Below are 21,130 nucleotides of genomic sequence, written 5' to 3' on the forward strand. Positions count from 1 at the left end.
CTACACTATTAAGTACGCCACGGTTCATCACAAGCTTCTCATTCTCAATGCTTCGGAGGGTGACGAAGGCTCCTATAGGTATGCTTCTATTCATATGTGTATTAGGCTTCTTTCACCTTGCCACTTCGTTGTCTGAATTGATGAATACGTGTTTTAAAAGTGCTGTTAAGCCAAATGCCCTTCGTTCCTTGATTTACTTATGTATTCGAGTTTATCAAAGATATTATATTATCAAGGTTTTAAGCAACTCATACGGCGTTAATAAAATAAATAAGAATTCTTCGAAATTGTGAAGAGTAATTTTTTTTCATCGCTACTTAAGCTCAATTAATTATTAATATAATATCGCTTGACACTAATTTTTTTATCATTTAAATTCTAAAAATACTTGGTTTTATAATTTACAATTATGTATTTATATTATATACAGATATATATATATACAGATATACACACATATATATATATATATATATATATATATATATATATATATATTATATGTAAAAATTTATTTTAAATGCTTATGATTTGTTATAACGTTTGCATCATTCGTTTAGTACATACATTGTACATTTTGTAGCTCGAAATAGGCATTGTTGCATACGAATAAAAAAAATGTGCGTTTAACAATTAACGACTAATTCTCAGCATTTTAGGTGCAAGTATAATTTGATTTGTTGCGAAATTGTAGTTTGCTCAGACTACGCTCTTTTAAAAATCGAAGCTTAAATATGCAATCCGCTTTTAGAATTTACACTTTAAGATATAATTTTATTCATTTACACAATTAGCCTGGCCTTTCTATTTCCAACATTAAAATTGATTTCATATCAATATAGAGCAAGAGCGATTAATACTCAACTAGGAAAAGAGGAGAACAGTCCGTTTTTCAAATTGAAAGTAACTGGTGATTCGAACGCTGAAGTCATTCCCACGATCGTCGTCAAGCCTAAGGATACGAAAATCATCAAAGACCAGGGAATGACTTACCTACATTGTATTGCCAACGCTAGGTAATTTTCCTTCGCCTCTTCACTACGACTCTTCTTATACCTATCATAATCCATTCGTATCAATATCCTTGATCAATAATTAACAATCGAGTCACTTGTATTATCATAAAACTATTACCGTTCCATTTAATATTAAATAATAATGAAATAAAATTATTTACATTTTAACAATCAAATAAAATATATTTGCGATTGTTACTTACTCCATACATAAGAAGTGCACACTTAAACGAAAATGCGAGTTAATCGGGATTGGGAAATTAAAAGAAAAAAAATCAAAACCGTTTTTTGTTCGTAGATTTCTGCACGAGCTGAGGACGATATGGACTAAAGACGACATTCCGATCGAGGATACTCGAATAGCTTTTAACTTTAAGGACTCGTGGAACAGGACGCTGATATTGATATCGGCCAATCTCACGTACACCGGCATTTATGCCTGCCACGTCGATCTCAGGAGTGGTGGCTACCCGACAATTAGCGCAAGTGCGAGCGTCGAAGTCCTTGGTAAGTAAAACTGCTTTCTTACTTACTGGCATTATAGCCAGTATATGTATAGACGCTTAGCTAAGTAAAGCTGCAAAACTCGTTAAGAAATGATATATTGAGCGATCGATTGTTTTACAATCACTAGCAAATGCTAGAAAATTGCTGTCTACTAAATGAATCTTTTATTTTTATATATTGTACGCTTTACAAGATAAGCATTATTGCAATAAATTCGTTTGCATACGATTTTCTGATGAAATTTATGAAAAGCGACGAGTTAAAATTCACGTAAATCATATCAGACGTGCAATGAGGAAATTTCGATAATTTTTTTTTTTATGCATATGGACTGTTAGGTGAATTACGTAAAATATTAACAGCGTGAAAAGAATAAATTCAATTAAGTATAATTTGAATAGCTCTCGAAAAACTAAGTCCTACCAATACACCATCCTACCAATCACAGGTCGCTTCGATTATCTAATTTATGTCGAAATTATTTGAAATAAATTATATAAATAAACAATATTTAAGTCAAATAATTCTGAAGGGAAAAAAGAGAACATCGCTAGCACGTGTGCTTAATAAGCCGACGTCCACGACGTAATCGTACGTTAAACGTATCGGTATATGAAAGCATTAGATAGACAAGATATACAAAGTAAATGAAAATAGAAGTATTCGACGCGTATAACGTCGCAAGCGTTGTGCTTTGGTGTAATTTGAACGTGTTATCTGTTAAATCGATTGCCGATGACTTGTTACGTCGTCTACATTTACGTCGATGCTCATTGCAGAGAAACCAACCTTCTTGACCGACCTGAAACGAGTCACCCTGAGCGAGTATGGAACTACGGTGACGCTGGCCTGTGACGCAGCAGGAGTACCGCCGCCGAGCATCCAGTGGTTTCGAAACGCCGAGCCCGTCATTAAGTTGCTAGGCACCAGGTGAATACGGAAATCCAGCCACGCCCTCCTTATCCACTGATTATTACAGATTCCAGCCATTAAGTCGCCGCTTTGTTCGGTCATTTATTTTTCACGATCGTGGAATTAGCCTAGCCGTACAAAAGTTCTAAATTAACTTAACGCAACTCCGCATCACCTCCCGAGTTGACCTTTCCTGACATTTTCCTACACGCCTTACGCCCAACTCTTGTGTTCGCTCCCTCGCTTTCTTCAGAAGCGACTTATACGCGCTTTTATTAAGCTCGAGCGTTGACACGCATTTACACTTGCGACTCTGCAATGAAGCACGTCTCATTAAAATCCATTTGCCTTTATATATACCAAACGACATGTTTCCTTAGTTGATTTTCCTACTTCAGCCTCGCAAATCCCAATTCGCGAAAACGTATAAAGGCCATATTGTACGGAGCACCATTGGCTTGTCCGTACGCCCAATTGAAGGCGTAGTCTAGCATTTTTCAAATACTAAAGAGATAAAAACAAAATCGTAGGTACTCGATACAAGAGGACGGATCACTGATGATTAAGAAATTAACGATGGACGATTCGGGCATGTTCCAGTGCCTCGCCATGAACGAGGCCGGTGAAGCCTCCAGCTACACTTGGCTCAAGGCTAAAAGTGAGTAATAATTTTTGCATATAATTATTATTATTAGATAGGAGAAAACAGATTAAAGAACAAACGTGTGCTATTTAACTACGTTTCTGCGAATTTACAGTCAAAATAAAGCCGGGCAGCCTTGTGTTATTGCTTGTGTAATGCGCTCTTTGCTGAAATATCCCCTATGTTATACTGATTTCATGTTTTTTGTTATTGTGCGAGAGCAGATGTATCGGAAACGACGATGAGAGAGAGAAAGAGAACGGCCCGTCGAGCCGCCGGTTATGGTATCGTTGGAGTGCGCCAGGATAATCGTCGCTTTCAGTTCTTTCAGTACCCAGACCGTAAGAACCACGTCGCCCTTCCTCGACGTTGTCCATTTCTTTGATTTTTAGTTTGCAATATTATTTCTTATTTATTTATTTATTATTTTTTTTATTTTAATAAATCACCTATTAGAGTAATAGTAGATGAACGCGATTGGCGGCAATAATCACCATCCTCTTTTAAATTTCACGGAAAAGAAATGGTGCCACGTTGAGACGAAAATTTGATATGATTTTACATTGTTGATGATACGTAGAAATGAAATTTTCGATCTACTATTTTTCGAGTCATACGATAGCATTGAAATATTTGTTAAGTGACTTAATTTATAATTATGTTCGCATATACTACGTGTAATATACAAATTAGCATAAGCCTTATTTTCCAACTATTACATATAATTGCGAGCATTGTTTTCTATATTAATAATACTACAATGAAGTATTAGCAGATATTTGCCACTTACATAGCTACTTTAGTTTTGTGCAGAACGTATCTCTATGGCATTTTATTTAACATTTTTATTTCAAATATATTCTTATATTATATATATTTATATACATCATTAAAGATATTAAGTTAACCTTAAGATTATTATTTCATTTAAGATTATGGGTGTGCTTGCTTCTTATATTTATTCTGCACTATTTAATCGGCATTAGTGAATATTTTCTCAATAAAGTCCTAAAGCACCTATTAAAACATATATTTTATGACAATTATTAATCAAAATAATAAATTTTTGGAAATAAAATAATATCATAATCGAGATTAATATAAATTCTTTTGTGGCAATTATGACTTAACATGTAAATATCATATTAAATTTTTATGGAATTCATGCATCAATTTGTTTTCGTGTTTTTCATAATTCTTTTTATTATAAATTTCAAGGCACTTGCTTACTATTGCGTAATTTATCGAAACAAAAATTTCTTTCATCCTTGTCGCTTTTCTACAGTTACGTTGTTTGTTTCTCGGGATTTTTGTGTTATGTGTAGCTGTACGCACAGAGCTTAAAATTAAAATGTGTTACCTCTTATTAGTAGGAAATCATTGCGCATCAATGTAAGTGATAAAGCACGTGTGTTTGGTTATGCAATATTTTTGTAAAAAATTTGTACCATCACCACTTGACTAGCTCAGTAGATAATTTGGATTGTAGGGAGGATAGACAACGTAAAAACGTAATATTTGCATTTTTTGGGATATTTTTATATTTGTTCATGTATTGTTCTATCTCGATCATTTTGTACATAAATGCGATTATCACTTTATAAATCATGTACTACATGATTTCAAGTACATATTACACCGATCAAATATCTCAGCATCGCACAGCATTTAAATGTTTTATTATTATTTTAATTAGAGCACAGCAAAACTCGCCACTTTCAGGCTTGACACACTCTTAATTTTAGTTATACCACGCAGTCTATATTTATTTCTGTTTGTACAAAATGATTATGTTTGCAACATTATACGTTATATTGTATGTGTGTTCGTTAAATAAAGTTCTTCGTTGTTAAAGTGAATGTAAGAGGAATGTAATTAGTTTGGAAATATCCTTCGTGTTTTTCTTGTATTTATGCATGATTTTGTGTGTTTAACGTAAAAAGATCGCTATTGATTGGAAATCATTTATGTACAGCTTCGATACCAATATTGGAAGTCGTACCACAAAATCTGACTGTACTAGATGGTAAAGATGCTACTCTGAATTGTCGAGCTATCGCAGCACCCGTACCAAATGTTACCTGGATCTACAATGGTGAGTAAAAATATTATTTTAGGACGTTTAATTCAGTTTCTTTGTTTCAATTCGTATTTTGCTTTATCAATTTTTGCTTTACAACTTTATCAAATTGTAAATGTTAGGGAAATCCGTAAGATTCGTAAGTTTTTATTATGAATATGTGTAAAAAGGAGGCGATGTATTGTATTATTGGGGACGGTAAATTTTCGTGTAAAATTTACTTTAAAGAAAGCTTTATCATTGATTGTAATTGCGTTATTAGGCCTTTTTTCAATCATTCTTGAGTGAAAATAAAAAAAAAAAAAAAAAAAAAAAATAAATAAATAAATAAATAAATAAATAAATAAAAAAAACAATCCGTATTTACCGCGCTTAGATTATTTGCTTTATTACGAGTTACTTTATTATGAGTGCATGATTCACTGCCAACGAAAGCAAATAAATCAAATAGCTTACATTATGTATTTTTTTTATTTTCTTTAACCATTTATCATTTAGATACAATGCCAGTGGAAATTGCCGGCCGGGTGCAGGTTTTGGAGGGCGGCGATCTCCTAATTGCCGATATTAAGCCGACGGATGCTGGAAAGTATACTTGCGTTCGCACAAACGAAGCTGGTTCCGTAAATGGATCGGCTTACGTGTCAGTGCTCGGTAAGTTATTGTCAAGCCTCGGAATTTCAAATAAATACATTATAGAACAATTATGAGTGAAAATGTCAAAGCGCAATGTGATTTGTTCTAGTGAGAACACAGATTATTCAACCACCAGTAGATCAATCGGTCCTTCTTGGTCACACGGCTGAGCTTAAGTGCGAGGTGTCAAATGATCCAAGCGTTAAATTCGACATCGCCTGGTTTCATAATTCTCAGTAAGTTAAGCTGTATAAATAAAGCTACATAAAATATTATACCTTAATCTTCATTAATAATGTCGACGAATGATTTATCATGTTTTGGCTCATGAGCTTCGTAAACATTGCCATAAAACGGGCGCTCGATTCGCCGACGCTAATAAAAGCCGTTCGAGTTAATCAGCTTCAATAATTTAATAATTGAATTTCAATACTAATCATTACGTGCATCCTTATTTAATACTCTGAATATTGCAAGCATCAGCTAAATGCCAATCTAATATATTTTATAATATAATATAATAAACTAATGCAATGTAAGGATCGTTATTAAGGGAAAGGGGTGGCATTGCGTGCTATATGATCGTACGTCGAGTAGTGAATGGTAACGTAGAAAGTGTATAAAACCGAGGAAATTCACCGTAGAAAAGTATTGAAAGTGAGTTTGGTATTTTATTAAAAACGGCCGCACTTGCGTACCCGTTGCAGAGTCATAAACACTCGAGCGAGCCAGAGAGTGAAGATGCAGAACGACGGGACGCTAGAAATTGGAGCGGTGCGCGCCTCCGACGTCGGAGAGTATACGTGTTCGGTCGTCTCGTCTGGAGGCAACGAGACGCGCACCGCGAGGCTTAGCGTCATCGAGCTGCCATTCGCCCCAATCAACGTAGTAGCTGTGAGACTCGAGGCCATATCACCGAGGACCATCAACGTCACTTGGGTCCCCGGCTTCGACGGCAACAGTCCCATCAAGTCTTACATCTTACAGAGACGCGAAGTACCCGAGCTTGGTAAGTCCAATTTTTACGTATCACTTAGGCTTGCGACTTACTAAAGCTGTGTCGCAAGCTCATACTTAATACAATGATTTCGTAGGAAGTTGAGTTACAATTATTCGTCGATCGCGCTGCCAGTATTGAAAAGTAGAATAACGTATCTATCTTTATTCTTTCTCTCGACGCGCTCGGTGATTATACGAGATTTTATAAAATCTCGTAGATCATAAATAATTCAGGAATATCGATCATCTGTTAAATAGTGCGGCATACGCTAAACGGCGTACATTTAAGAATCTAATTTAAACAATCAGTTAATTTTTAAAATAAAAATATCTTTAAGAACTATATTTTTGGATTTTTCCATTCCTTATAACTATTATTGGATGTAAGCAAGGCATTTTCAAATGCATATTTAAAGATTGTTGCCGTTGCATTTGTAGGACCACTGCCTGATTTATCACTGAATTGGGTGACCGAGTACTCGAATATATCCGCCAACAGCCGTTGGGTACTTTTCAACAATCTAAAAGCAGCAGCGGCTTATCAGTTCCGCGTGAGTGCGGAGAATAGCGTGGGAGAAGGGCCGAGCTCGGAGCCGAGTAACGTCGTTGTACTTCCTCAAGAACGTAAGTCCATAGTAATCATTGTACTTTTCACTTCAATCATTAACGTAAACACGTTTTCTTGTCGCATGCGCTCAACTACCAGAGAGTATTAAAGTTTTATTATTTCATGAATTTAAAAAAAATTTTTTGTTTTTTTTTTGCTTTTTGTTTTTATTTTATTCGATCGCACTTTCAAATTTACCATTTTTAATTTATCTTGAGTGCAAAGAATATCTGAAAGTGTTAATTAGCTTTAAAGTCTTTTTTTGCTTGGATTTTTTCTTGATAATAATATTACAGTATTTAATTTTAGTTTTAAAAGAGCCGACTTTGTCTATCATTGTAATTTAAATCAATGCATGTGTGTGTATTTGCAGCACCGTCCGGTCCTCCATTGGGTTTCGTAGGTTCGGCTCGTTCTTCGTCCGAAATCATCACTCAATGGCAGCTTCCGGCTGAGGAACATAGAAACGGCCACATATTGGGTTACATGTTGCGTTACAAGTTACATGGTTATAATGAGACACCTTGGATCATACAGAATATCACGAACGAGGCGCAAAAGAATTATCTCATCACCGATCTGATAACCTGGAAAGATTATATAGTACAAATCGCTGCTTATAACGATAAGGGCGTCGGAGTTTTTACAAACGAATTAAAAATTAAAACAAAAGAAGGAGGTAAGGAATAATTTTCACTTGAGCTTTAAAATGCATGTAATTTTGCACGATATCATTCTATCATTCTAACATGTATTTATTTACATGTATGTATAATAAATACGTATTATGGATTATTTATATAAACGATTGATTGTAAAGTATTGGATCTTTCATTTTTAAAGCATTTACTTTTGAAATTATAAATAAATTTATATTCGCTATTATTTCATCGATCTTACGTTGTACGAATGTAAAATTTCAATGTCTTGTACATATCCAAGCGTGTAAATAGATTGCAATTATGTTGTTCTACAATTAATACAGTGCGTATATTTTCTATAATTAAGTTAAGGTAATTTTTCGTTATTACGTTTGTTGCAATTCAATGAATGTAATAATTGTTGATTTGTTATAAAATAGTGCCGGAAGCTCCACCGACTGACGTAAGAGTTAAAGCGATTAATTCAACAGCGGTGAATGTTTGGTGGAAGCCACCTAATCCCCAGAAAATAAATGGAATTAATCAAGGATACAAGCTACAAGCCTGGCACAATGGAGGATTCAGTGAGAACAATGAATACAAATCCGTAACCGTAGCTCCGAATCTCTTCGATCCTCAGGCCGAGCAGAATGCTGTTATTCCCAATTTGAGAAAGTATACTCTTTACAACATAACCGTTTTATGTTTCACGAATCCTGGAGACGGCGACAGAAGTTTGCCCGCTACCATTCGCACTAGTGAAGATGGTATGTCTCTACCTTATTTCCTTCGGTGTTTTACAACATTCTATATTAATGATTTTTTTTTTCTTTCTTTTTTTTTTTTTTTTTTTTTTTTGGAACTTGCTATTTACTCGAGCACTTAAAAAATAAATAAGCTATTAACGATGTCTTTGCTAACAATTATTTATCTTTTAATATTTTTACCTTCTAGTCCCGGGAAAAGTGGAAAATCTTCAGTTTCTTAATATTAGTGATCGGGCTCTTACGGTAAAATGGCGACCACCTCAGGAAATAAATGGCATTCTTACTTTTTATCAATTAAAATATATGATCAAAGATAAACCTGATTCACTGAGAGTACTCAATTTTACCGACAACATACTGTTGACAAAAATTGAACATTTACAGGTTAGTAATTATTACAGTTTTACTACTTCTTATTAATAGTCATACTCACTTGGCTAATGGACAGTCAATAGAAAATCAATAAATAAATAATTTATTGTTATGATATTAGGCAACGACGCATTATACGTTTGAGGTATTAGCTTGGACGTCGAAGGGTCCGGGAGAGCCAAGTATAGCGACCATACAATCGGGCGTTGAACCAGTACTACCCGAACCACCGACAAAATTAGCTTTATCGAACATTGATGCTTTTTCCATAGTCCTACAATTCACCCCAGGTTTCAACGGTAACGCATCAATTTCAAAATGGACTGTACAGGTATGTTTTTGCAATTCGTCGATACTCTTTCCAAAGCACTGAAATTAATTATTCTAAACGAATGTGGTTTTTTTTTGTTTTTTTTTTTTTGTTTTTTTTTGTTTTTTTTTTTGTTTTGTTTTAATTAAATAGGCCCAAACTGCTCGTAACACGACGTGGCATACGATATCCGAAATATATGATCCAGAGGCAAGAAAAATAACGGTAGAGGGTCTCACACCTTTTATGCAATATAAACTGCGCCTGATAGCGAATAATGTTGCGGGATCTTCTGCGCCATCTGAGCCAACAAAGGAGTTTCAAACTATTCAGGCGCCACCCTCACATCCTCCGAGAAACGTTACAGTAAGAGCAATGAGTGCCACTGAATTGCGTGTTAGATGGATCGTAAGTTACAAAAATTAAACATCCATTTCCATTGTGCTTTATGGCTACTGAAACAATATTAAAAATCACCTTATATTTAAAACAGCCTTTGCAGCAAGTCGAATGGTATGGAAATCCACGTGGTTACAATATTACTTACAGGGAAGTTCGCACTAATAAGTCCAAAAGCATGAGTATAGATGATCATACAGCCAATTCTTATGTTCTTGAAAACATGGAAGAGTTTGCTTTGTATGAAATATTTATGCATGCATATAATGATGTCGGTTCTTCCACTTTGAGTCCTAAAGCCATTGAAAGAACACGAGAGTCGGGTAAGTGCAGAAAGTACCTAAACTTAATATTAAGTTATCATAAAGAGCAGTACAAACAACCAATAAACGATCTTTAAATTTCAGTTCCATCTCTTGGCCCAATCAAGGTCGATGCCAATGCAACATCTTCAACAACAATTGTTGTTAAATGGGGAGATGTGCCTATAGAACATCAAAATGGCCAGATTGAAGGATATAAAGTATATTATAGGGCAAATAATCGTTCACCATTTCAATATAAAAATATTCTGAGCAATGCCACGTTTACTACCACCTTAACAGAATTACGAAAGTATGTTCAGTATCACATTCAAGTTTTAGCTTACACAAGACTTGGTGACGGCGCTTTGAGTATGCCTCCTATAAGAGTCCAAACTTTTGAAGATGGTAGGACTTGAACATATAAATTGACATTGAATAATCTGTAATTTCTTTACTGAAAATCTACAATTTATATTATTTTATTTAGTACCTGGACCACCATCAAACGTATCTCTTCCCGATGTCAGTTTCAACACAGCAAGAATTATTTGGGACACTCCTGAAGATCCAAATGGAGAAATTCTTGCATTTAAAGTAATGTTTCATTTAAATGGAAGTCAAAATCATCAATTTACAAAAGAATTTTCATCGTCAACCAGAACATTCACGTACGATTACAATATAACGAAAATTTAACTTTCACTCAATATCAATACCTAATTTATTATTTTTATTATAAAATTTTTAGAGCTACAAATTTGGAGCCAGAAAAATATTACATGTTTTCTGTAACGGCTCAGAGTCGGTTAGGTTGGGGTAAAACGGCGTATGCCTTAGTTTTAACGACGAACAATCGGGAACGCCCGCAACCTCCATCAATGCCGCACGTGAGCCGATCACAAGTGCAAAGTCGACAAATTACTTTTAGCTGGACACCTGGTCGCGATGGATTTGCCCCTTTAAGGTTTTATATTATTTCTAGATTATTTGCCGTTATAAAAGTTAGGATAAAAAATATTTAAACCATTTATATTCACCTAGATACTATACTGTGCAGCAGTCAGAAAATTCTGGACCCTTCCAAATCATACCGGAAAGAGTCGATCCATCTTTGACATCATATACTGCAAATAACTTGAAACCATTTACTTTATATCAATTTAGAATTCAAGCAACCAACGATATAGGCCCATCTGCATGGAGTGCAGAATCTATTCAAGTTAAGACACTACCAGCTGGTAAGATAAAGCAAGATAAAGCAGATTAAAGCAATCAATATCGATTACATAAATTTATCGATTTTTAAAATCAATCTTACTCAATTTAGCTCCATCTCGAGGTGTAACTGGATTAAAAGTAGTTCCGATCACAACATCAAGTATCGAAGTACACTGGAGCCCTATTGACGAATTGTACTGGAGCGGAGATCATGAAACTGGTGGATATCGGGTCTTTTATCAACCGCTTTCTGATTTTCCATCTGCCCTTTCAGGCCCACCGAAGGAAGAAGTAAAGGGAATCAATGTATGCGATTTTTTTTTTTTTTTAAATAAAAATTCTGTATTAAGAATCATTTGAAATGTTGAAAAATTAATTTTATTTGAAAAATTTAATTGAAAAATCAACGGTGATTAATGCAGGAGACTAAAATTACGTTGAGCGATTTGACCGAGGATAAATATTACGAAGTGATCGTCGTCCCTTTTAACTCGGAGGGTGAAGGTCCTCCAAGTCTTCCGGTGACGGTTTATGTTGGAGAAGCCATTCCAACTGGTGAGCCACAACAAGTGGTAGTGGAACCGATTTCCTCTACGGAAGTGCAGCTTAAATGGAAACCACCTCAAGCTAATATGCAAAATGGCGAACTGCTGGGTTACAAAGTAATTTTTGTTTATGAGTTATCATTATGTATCTTGCGTGTAATCGAATTTTGATCGAATTATAATTATTTCTATGTAGATTTTCTATTTGGTCACGCAATCTCCTCAAGAACTGGAAAAGAAACAAGAAGAAGAAATTGAAGTTGTACCAGCTTCCTATTCCACTCATAGTTTAGTATTTTTAGATAAGTACACGCAATATCGTATACAAGTATTGGCATTTAATCCGGCTGGCGATGGACCGCGATCTCCATCAATTACAGTTCGAACTAAACAGGTATGAAAAGATAAATGGTATTTTTAAATGAATTTTAGAACAAATGTTTCTAGAAGGTTTTGTAATTGTTATTATTATTATTATTATTATTATTATTATTATTTTTTTTTATTTTTTATTTTTGCTTGCAAATAGGATATTCCCGGACCACCTCAGAATTTACAATTTAGTGAAATAACACTGACGAGCTTGCGCGTTTCGTGGGATCCTCCAAAAATGCGAAATGGTGAAATAATTGGCTACGTTGTTTCTTATAAAACATCGGAGCAAAATGATCGTAAGCTTAATTAATATAAATTTTGTATTTTATTCTGATATACAGATTTGTACAAAATATTATATACATAAATTGTTTCGTTTTAGGCTTTAGTAAGCAAGTTAGACAAAAAGTTACGGAAACGAATTTGCTTGTTCAGCCGTTAGAAGAAGAGGTGACATATACATTTATTGTTCAGGCCGAAACGATCGACTTGGGACCGCCGATATCTGGCAATGTAACTACCGGCCCTCAAGAAGGTTCGCCCATGACACCGAGCGGCTTGATAATTACAAAAACCGTCTCCAGTGTAGATTTACAGTGGACTAACGGAGCTACGGGTAAAGGTCCCATATTGGGTTATTACTTTGAAACTAGAAGTAAAGGTGAGTAAAATGTAATTGTATTTTTTTTGTTTTTACAATGTTAACAATTTAATGTGGGTTATTAATAACAATTAAATGTTAAGTATATCACTTAGAAGTTATTGGTTAACTGACTTTTTATTAACCACGATATTATGTTTTATTTAACAATACAGGAAGGGAAGATTGGCAGCAGTGTAAGTTTGAGAATATGTTAGAGTGGTTTTCAGTAATTGTGTATACGCATATTGTTCATTGAATGCTTTAATCTGTCAAATAATTTAGATATTAAATAATAGCAAACAAATATTAGACCATTGCATGGCATTCTTTTTAGCAAAGCTGATTAAAATGAAAACATTATCATTATTGAATTAAAAATTTTATTATTTTGAAGCACTTAATAGTTAGATAAAATATTTCATTAATATTTTCCAATTAACATTTTTTTTATTAATATATATTATTTTTTAATATCGTTACATTTGTTAATCCTCTACAAACATTTATAAACATTTATGTATATATATATATATATATATATATATATATATATATATATATATATATACACATGCGCGCGCGCCCACACACAGCACACACGCACACGCTCACGCACACGCACCCACGCACGATACTAAATTATTAAATTCAAAATTCTGTGCAGCCCTATTTAGCGGCATGTCAATACCGATTCTATGATAACCTTTTCTTCATAAATTTCTAACAAAACTAACGATTGAATATTAAAAATTATTAGTGGTTGAATAAAATATGAATTTGATAGTTAGGATGTGCAATACTATTAAATATTACCATATTGTTTTTAGTAAACATATCTTCATTATAAACAAAAAAAACAAAAAAAATTGTTAAAAAATAATAGAGTTTGAGCTTATTTCTTTTTTTACATTATAAAGCGAAGCTAGTTTATTTTACATGTCATTGCAGTTTTTAATGTGCTTAATGAATTTTTAAAATAATTATTTCTAATTTGCAATTCGCTATTTATTTTAGATGACAGTCAATGGCAAACGATCATACGAACCAGCAATGGACTACTCACAGAGTATAGTGTCTCCTACCAAAATTTACTTCCATCAACGTCTTACTTATTTAGAGTTATTGCTTACAATCGCTATGGAATCAGCTATCCTGTCTACTCAACAGAAACGGTACTATATTTTACTATTATTTCTACTACCTCACTACTTCGTAACGTATTGTTAGAAATATAATGTATTATAGCGTTCTCGAATAATTGATTTCTAACCTTTACAAGTCCCTTGATATATACTACTCTTAGTTTTTAGTAAACATGTTTTAATATTTTTTAGATTTTAACTCCATCGAAGCTTTACATGGAGTACGCTTATCGTCAGCAATATCCGTTTTATAGACAAACATGGTTCATGGTTACATTGGCTGCTACTTCTGTAGTCATCATCATCGTGGTGATAGCAATACTTTGTGTAAAAAGCCAGAGTTATAAATACAAACGTAAGATAAAAAAATTTATTCTCAATTTTGCAACAATGTACAATATGATGTGTAATCTAATATATTAAATATAAAATATAAAAAAAAATACAAAATAAAATTTTATATATATATATATATATATATATATTATTCAAGTTGTAAGGCATAATTTGTATGTTTATATAAAATATTACGTCTTATGTAAATGAAAATGTTTCATTTAATGGTAATAATTAAAAATACGTGTAGATTTAAATACACATTTAAATCGGAAACATTTTAGAGTCCTTTAGAGTGATTTGTAGATATTACATTAAAGTTTATTGTTTTCAATTTGTTGGAATATTTTGTTCGAATAACGTTGTATAAAACGATGGTTTTCCTTCATACAAACACTTATTTTGAGATATATCGGGTTTGTCCAAATGGAGAAAATGCATTTAAAAACATTTAAAAGTTCGCAGTCGGATTGATAGATGAACAAATTTTCAATTATATTTGAACTTAATATATTAACAAACAGATGACTACACTATAAGTATCATAAGTAGCAAGTTAACGTGATAGTAAAGTAATATTTGATAATTGCCATTAGAAGAAGCGCAAAAAACGTTGGAAGAGTCGATGGCGATGGACATTGACGATCGGCAGGAGTCGGACTTGGAGCTCTATCGCTCGCGTCAGACAGGCGGGCTGTCAGGTATGGGTAATGGTTGCGGCACCCTGGGTAAACGCAGTACGCTAAGCCGGAAACCGATGCATCCACCTCCGCCACCGGTTTATGGCAAATCGCCACCAAGACCGTCGCCGGCCTCTGTCGCTTACCATAGTGACGAGGAGAGCCTCAAAGGCTACGACGAGAATCCGGACGACAGCAGTGTCACGGAGAAGCCTTCGGAGATTAGCTCTACGGATTCGCAGGTAAATTTTCCTTTCCAATTTATCGACTAATTGTAGGCATTTTGTTTAATTAGGTTCAAGGGTAATTCAAGGCAAATTTTCTTTGATTTTTTCCATCAATTCATGGATTTTTTTCGAGATATTATCTTGCTACATATCAAAGTTGATATATGACTTATTTTTTTCTCATAATTTTGATCCGTTGCAGTTTAAAGATATCGGTAAAACGTGAGGTTTTAGGAAAGAGAGCAAGTTCAGTTTAAAAAAAAAATGAAAAAACTTTTACATCACACTATATCAATGCAAATCATATTCATTCTTTTTTTTTTTCTTATATTTTCTACAATTTTAACAAATTACTATTAATAATGAGTTTTAAAATTTTACAGTTAGTTACCAATATTTTGAATTGTTTTACAATAATTATAATAGGGGTGTGGGGGAAAGTTTGTTTTTAATTTATCATGTAAAAATAGCATATTTCATATTCCAACGTTATAAGCATTTTAAGTGTAATTTTCATTTCATTATTTTTTAATTTTGAAAGTATGAAAAAGGTAAGTTATTGCGGTAACATTTAAAAATGTTAAAATTATAAATATATTGATATTCTGTGCTCGTAGGCTAAAATTTAATGCCAACTAAAAGCAGCATGTCAATTCAAATCAAATCAAACTAAAAACAGCAAGTACATTAAAATTAAAAATTTTTCAAATAAACTTGAAACAACAATCTATACATAAGAAATATTCTATTATATTTGTACATGGAGTCCAAACTTGTATTGTAAACAGCCTGAATCAATTAAATATAAGCATGAAACAATTGCTTTGCCATAAATAAGCATTTATATAATAATGTTGCTTATATATATATATATATATATGATTTGATATCTATTCTACCATCATCTTCTGGGAATTATCTCGAGCAGCTTATGACAAGCAAGATTGTAATGCTTAAAAAATAAATTGTAGTAGATTGAATAACTGAGGACTAGGCGGATAAGGGGAAGAAAGGCAACTGAAAATTTGGTCGATTTCCTTACAGGCATCGGAGAGTGAAAACGAGAGTGTACAGTCGGATCCGCACTCCTTCGTGAACCATTACGCCAACGTGAACGACTCACTGCGGCAGTCGTGGAAGCGTCAGAAGCCCGTTCGTAACTACTCATCGTACACGGACTCGGAGCCGGAGGGTAGTGCAGTCGTGAGCTTGAACGGCGGACAAATAATTATGAACAACATGGCAAGATCGAGAGCCCCGCTGCCAGGATTTTCCTCCTTCGTCTGATGATCTCATGTAGTTTATTAACTTTTAAAGGATTTTAGCTGTGTTATAAGAGTAAAGGATAAGCGCCTACTCGAGCTTAAGAGTAGGGTGGTGCGGCTTTGAGCTCGACAATCATGACTAATTGAGTCAAGGTCGAAAAGTTTATTATCTGTGTAACTCGAGGCTTGGGATGGCCGATGGAGTCGACGCCCGTCTCGGATTATATCATGATATATGATGATTTCTAGCTCTCCATCCATTAATGGGACAACGCAAGGAACTGTGTGTATAGCCTTGGCCGCGTCCAAATACTAATTACCGATACCAATATTTCAAAGCTCGCGGCAAATTCTTATTGTGATATATCGTTATGTACGTATTATTTAATAATTCAATATGCATCGTCCATAGTGCGCTGCGCCAGCGAGAGCGTTCGATTTTCTTGATTGCTCGATCGTTGTGAATGGTTTTGAACTTGAACGGCTGTCGTTCGAGTATAATTGACTTAAGTCGTTTTGCAAAATCACCCGCTGGCCATGCAGCAACGAGCCGCGCTTACCGATATTCCGACAATTATTCGATTATAAATATAAATGTAAAAGCTGCTCATAGTCAAATTATTACGACATTGTTGTTTTATTTTTACTAGAGGACTATTGTGTCTTCCGATGTATACTATTTCCTTCATCGTCATTAATGCCTACGAAAATTTGTTATTAGGCATTTTACTTTGATGACAGCATGGTTTGGGTCTGTACAAAGATGTACATATGTTTTTCATACAAGATGTACGAAGAGATAGTTAAGGATTTCTAAATTTTGTGCCACTGTGATTCATTTACAAATTTAAATAATATTCAAAAGCAATTCATATCATTATTGTGGACGAATGAAGCAGCGGTTGCCTTATAAACAATTGAGAAACGAGAGACTTATTTGAAAGTCAAATATTTATGTCTTAATAAGATAATAGAGTAAAATTAGATTAAGCGCAATTCGAATTTCTTAGATATATGAGGGCCGAAGTTGAAAAATAATAAAATTAAAGCATCTAAATAAGTCTGAATAATGCGATTCTGCATACTGTAGTTTATCATGTATATTTTTTATGTTACATCGTATTTCAGCTTTTTAATTACTACGAATGAATTTAGCATGTAGGTATAAAAAATTATGTATATTATGATGTTTTTGCAAATATGGAGTATTGTAATTGTCAGTTTGAGATGAAGATTTGTTTGCCTTTTGTAAATAATAATCAGAGCGCGTTAAATTACAAACTGCATAAACGAAGCAAACTGGTAAGTTACATGTCCAAGAGCTTGGTATCAGCCATCGATGATGCAGCAACAATTCATTGTACGAAGTGATAACGCTTGTAATTGTGTAATATTATGTATAAATCCTCATGACCAATATCGGGGATCGTTGTATAGAATAAAAGGCTGATGAACTATTACCGTTGAATGATCTTTTAACAATATCATTACTGCTCTTTACAAAAAGCACATTAGATTACGACCTAATAGTTTAGAAATTTCTTAATATTAAGATAGTGTTAGATTTTTTTTTTTTTTTTAACAATTCTTATGTGTAATATTTATTGTCATTGAGTCATTAGTGAAACAAGAGTGTTAATCAATGAATTGAAAATAGTAGGCTTGTTATACACTCTGATAAAGCGACAATACTACACATCAATGTAGGAATATTATTCATTTTTATTCCTACGAACTTTACTGCAATCTAAAATCTATTAATCGATTACGCATTTAGTTTAGATTCATAACTACGTTATAGAGTGAGTATTACCATCCGGTGTTTATTGTAATAACAAACATCTTGTTAATTCAAAGCATAATTGCCACTGACACACTGCCAATACATTTTTATGTTCAAATTTTGTATTATTTATATAAAATATAACGGAAAGCAGAAGCTAATTATTGATTTACAAATTTGTAATATGAAATTTGTTTTAGAAATATATTATCCTTTTAATAAACATTGTATTTAATTTTACCCTATTCATCAAACGATGCGTTGCAAATTAAAGGCCATGAATGTATTGTGATAAAAATTTGATTCTTTTATTTTAAAGCTTTATACAGTTTTTATATTGAAATAATTTACGAAGCCAAAAATGTTTTTTCACATAAATCGTACCATCTTTTAATTTCACGTGGTATTTTGTTCAGTGCTTGTCGTTTTAACGCAGACCACGCAGCTACGTCAGCCAGCGAAGGATTAGGTTGATTTAAAAGCCACTGGCTCTTATTCAAATAATGGGCAAACTTTGTAACAATGGGATCGATACTAGCGGTTGTTTTGTACGAAAGTTGAAGACAGAGATCTAATATTGTATCGATGGAGACTGCATCTGTTAGCGAGTTTGTATATTGATAGTCGTAATAATTAATCAGTCTAGCCAAATATCGCAATAAGTTTGCTTCACCCTCCAGTGGATGACTGTAGACTTTGGTAACAAATTGAACATCGGGCACTGGAATGGAGAACGGCTCACGTCAGTCAAACAAATATAATTTTACAAATTATTGCAGATTAAGGTATCCATGTTTTACACACCATCTTTCCATATGAGCTTCAAATTTATATTATGTACAATTTCACCATTCGCATTGGTCAACAAATTCTCTTCGAACGTAGGCTTTATGGTATCGAGAACCGTAGAATGCAAATGAACATCTACGTTGAATATAGTATCAGTCCAAATGCGTTGAAGAGCCAAAATCGAATATGGTGGACTTGTCGGACTGGCGTTTACTATTACATCCGCTTGAATAGGATTCTACGAAAATACATAATAAAATTAAACGCAATAACGAATTATGGTGCGAGATTTACAAGACAACTTACCTTACAAAGTTGAACATTGTCATTGGAAAAGGGCAAATTTATGGATGGTAATGTAATGGTTTTGGACAACCTGACGGCGATACAGACGTATTCGACATATTGCTTTAACTCCTTGAGTTGCTTTAAAATTCTCATCTGCTTAGCTTCCAAACAGTGATACTCTGGAATATCTTTCTACAATGAAAACAAATATGAAAACAATGTGATTCGAGTTGGTCGGTGGGTTAGTGGGTTGGTCGGTTGGTGGGTTGGTCGGTTGGTTGACTTGATGGCTGAGGGGAGGAGAGGGGCAAGAGAGAGAAAAAAAAAATAAGCCAACCAACAAATCAACCACAATTGCAATGTACACTTTCTAAAGGCACAATAAAAATGAAGGAATTCGATACAAGCCAATTTCGCTTACGTTAATTTTTGTCTCACAGCATCACAGATTTAAATCACCAGATCTTTGCCAATCGTCCCCAAACGACTGACCACATGCCATTTTCATAAGGATTCGATCGCTTCTATCATCGCGCTCCATACTTCTTACACTGAGCCGCGCGATTACATACGCCACGACGCATTAACGGCGTAGCCTTTTTAGGTCTGTACTTTCGGTACTCGTGCGGTTTTCTTCCCGTTGCCTCGTGTCGCGCGCTCTCTCGCACGTCGCGCTGCTCTTTTCTCTCTCCCGATCATTAAACCCTGCGTATACGCGTACGGCGATCCGGAAAGATCATCGTGTGACGCGCGGGCGGAGGGGCAGGAGGGAAAAATACAATACACTGGGCAGCACATCCGCGAGAGCATCATCGATCGTGAGGCAGGGCAGGACGGACGCATCGCTGTTGGCGCGCTCGCGGAATTCGCCAATTTCCTTCACCCGATTCGACGTGAAACGCGAGACGAGCACATCTAAATCCTAGTCCCGAAGAGGATGGGCCGCAGTGTCGTCGGGCGTTTCGAAGGCGCTGCCTATATTGGTGGTAGGACGGAGGAGCATCGCCGCCGACGACATCATAAAATGGACTCTACGCGCCACGTGAGTATTATAATTGCGCGTTGCCGGCCGTAATTTCGGCGAGGGTTGCGTCAAGCGAACGCGCTCGGCTCAATGGCCCCTACTGGGTCCGAGTGGGCCGTCGCCCGCGATCGTCACAACAACGCGGATCTCAATTTGAGATTAAAGTCCAGCTGCTCACCTGACGCGAAAAGTCATCGCCGATGCTCGCAATCGTTGTCCCTCCCTCGTCGTGAACGTTAGGCAGCTCGTACATAACGGTTGGCAGGTCGATCCGATCTGGCAACACGACTATCGGCTCGAGGGCGTACATTTTCGCGATCTCGTCGTAGCTCGCTACCGTCCACCCGGGTCCCCTAAAATAATCGGGAAACGTAGCGCGTCTCGCGCCTCCTCAGTCCCGCGCGACCTCGGCTTTCTTCCTCTATCGTCGAGGTCCGCCATTTTCAATTCTCTTTCTCTCTCACTTGTCAGCCTACGCTCATAACCTTACCGTAGCTTGCGCGGGTCTCGCGCTTCCGGAATGGATATTCCGCGGCCCGCGGCCAGTTACGGAAGACGATTCTCGTTTAAAATGACCGCCAAACGCATTGCGCAAGCGCCACACGTTGCGTGCGCAGCCTA

At 35.1% G+C, this 21,130-nt stretch overlaps 2 protein-coding genes across 2 annotated transcripts in view; one reads left to right on the forward strand and one right to left on the reverse strand.

Annotated features, from left to right (window-relative positions):
- The window catches only part of sdk (sidekick cell adhesion molecule), a 65,007-nt gene extending 47,912 nt beyond the window's left edge, over positions 1 to 17,095 (forward strand). Inside the window, 30 exon segments of the mRNA XM_011498507.1 lie at positions 1 to 78; positions 843 to 1,016; positions 1,315 to 1,523; positions 2,303 to 2,453; positions 2,966 to 3,093; positions 3,303 to 3,419; positions 5,054 to 5,173; positions 5,657 to 5,812; positions 5,904 to 6,030; positions 6,502 to 6,803; positions 7,232 to 7,417; positions 7,774 to 8,079; positions 8,482 to 8,808; positions 8,996 to 9,192; positions 9,302 to 9,511; positions 9,644 to 9,898; positions 9,984 to 10,212; positions 10,297 to 10,599; positions 10,682 to 10,862; positions 10,943 to 11,158; positions 11,236 to 11,432; positions 11,522 to 11,718; positions 11,835 to 12,074; positions 12,154 to 12,351; positions 12,487 to 12,628; positions 12,715 to 12,993; positions 13,990 to 14,147; positions 14,310 to 14,472; positions 15,050 to 15,375; positions 16,405 to 17,095. The exon segment at positions 1 to 78 is cut by the window's left edge and continues 10 nt beyond it. Coding sequence (XP_011496809.1) covers positions 1 to 78; positions 843 to 1,016; positions 1,315 to 1,523; positions 2,303 to 2,453; positions 2,966 to 3,093; positions 3,303 to 3,419; positions 5,054 to 5,173; positions 5,657 to 5,812; positions 5,904 to 6,030; positions 6,502 to 6,803; positions 7,232 to 7,417; positions 7,774 to 8,079; positions 8,482 to 8,808; positions 8,996 to 9,192; positions 9,302 to 9,511; positions 9,644 to 9,898; positions 9,984 to 10,212; positions 10,297 to 10,599; positions 10,682 to 10,862; positions 10,943 to 11,158; positions 11,236 to 11,432; positions 11,522 to 11,718; positions 11,835 to 12,074; positions 12,154 to 12,351; positions 12,487 to 12,628; positions 12,715 to 12,993; positions 13,990 to 14,147; positions 14,310 to 14,472; positions 15,050 to 15,375; positions 16,405 to 16,647 — 6,115 coding nt within the window. The 3' untranslated portion in view covers positions 16,648 to 17,095.
- A 1,606-nt stretch (positions 17,096 to 18,701) lies between these two features.
- On the reverse strand, positions 18,702 to 21,021 carry LOC105361359 (aaRS-interacting multifunctional protein 2). The gene is made up of 4 exons (XM_011498508.1): positions 20,688 to 21,021; positions 19,519 to 19,677; positions 19,213 to 19,435; positions 18,702 to 19,129 (listed from the first exon to the last, which is right to left on the reverse strand). The coding sequence occupies exons 1-4, from the start codon at positions 20,817 to 20,819 to the stop codon at positions 18,756 to 18,758; spliced, it is 888 nt and encodes a 295-aa protein (XP_011496810.1). The 5' UTR covers positions 20,820 to 21,021; the 3' UTR covers positions 18,702 to 18,755.
- Between the last annotated feature and the right edge of the window lie 109 nt (positions 21,022 to 21,130).

The sequence above is a fragment of the Ceratosolen solmsi genome, unplaced genomic scaffold (genome assembly GCF_000503995.2).
Source record: "Ceratosolen solmsi marchali unplaced genomic scaffold, CerSol_1.0 scaffold30, whole genome shotgun sequence".
NCBI classification, from domain to species: Eukaryota; Metazoa; Arthropoda; class Insecta; order Hymenoptera; family Agaonidae; genus Ceratosolen; species Ceratosolen solmsi.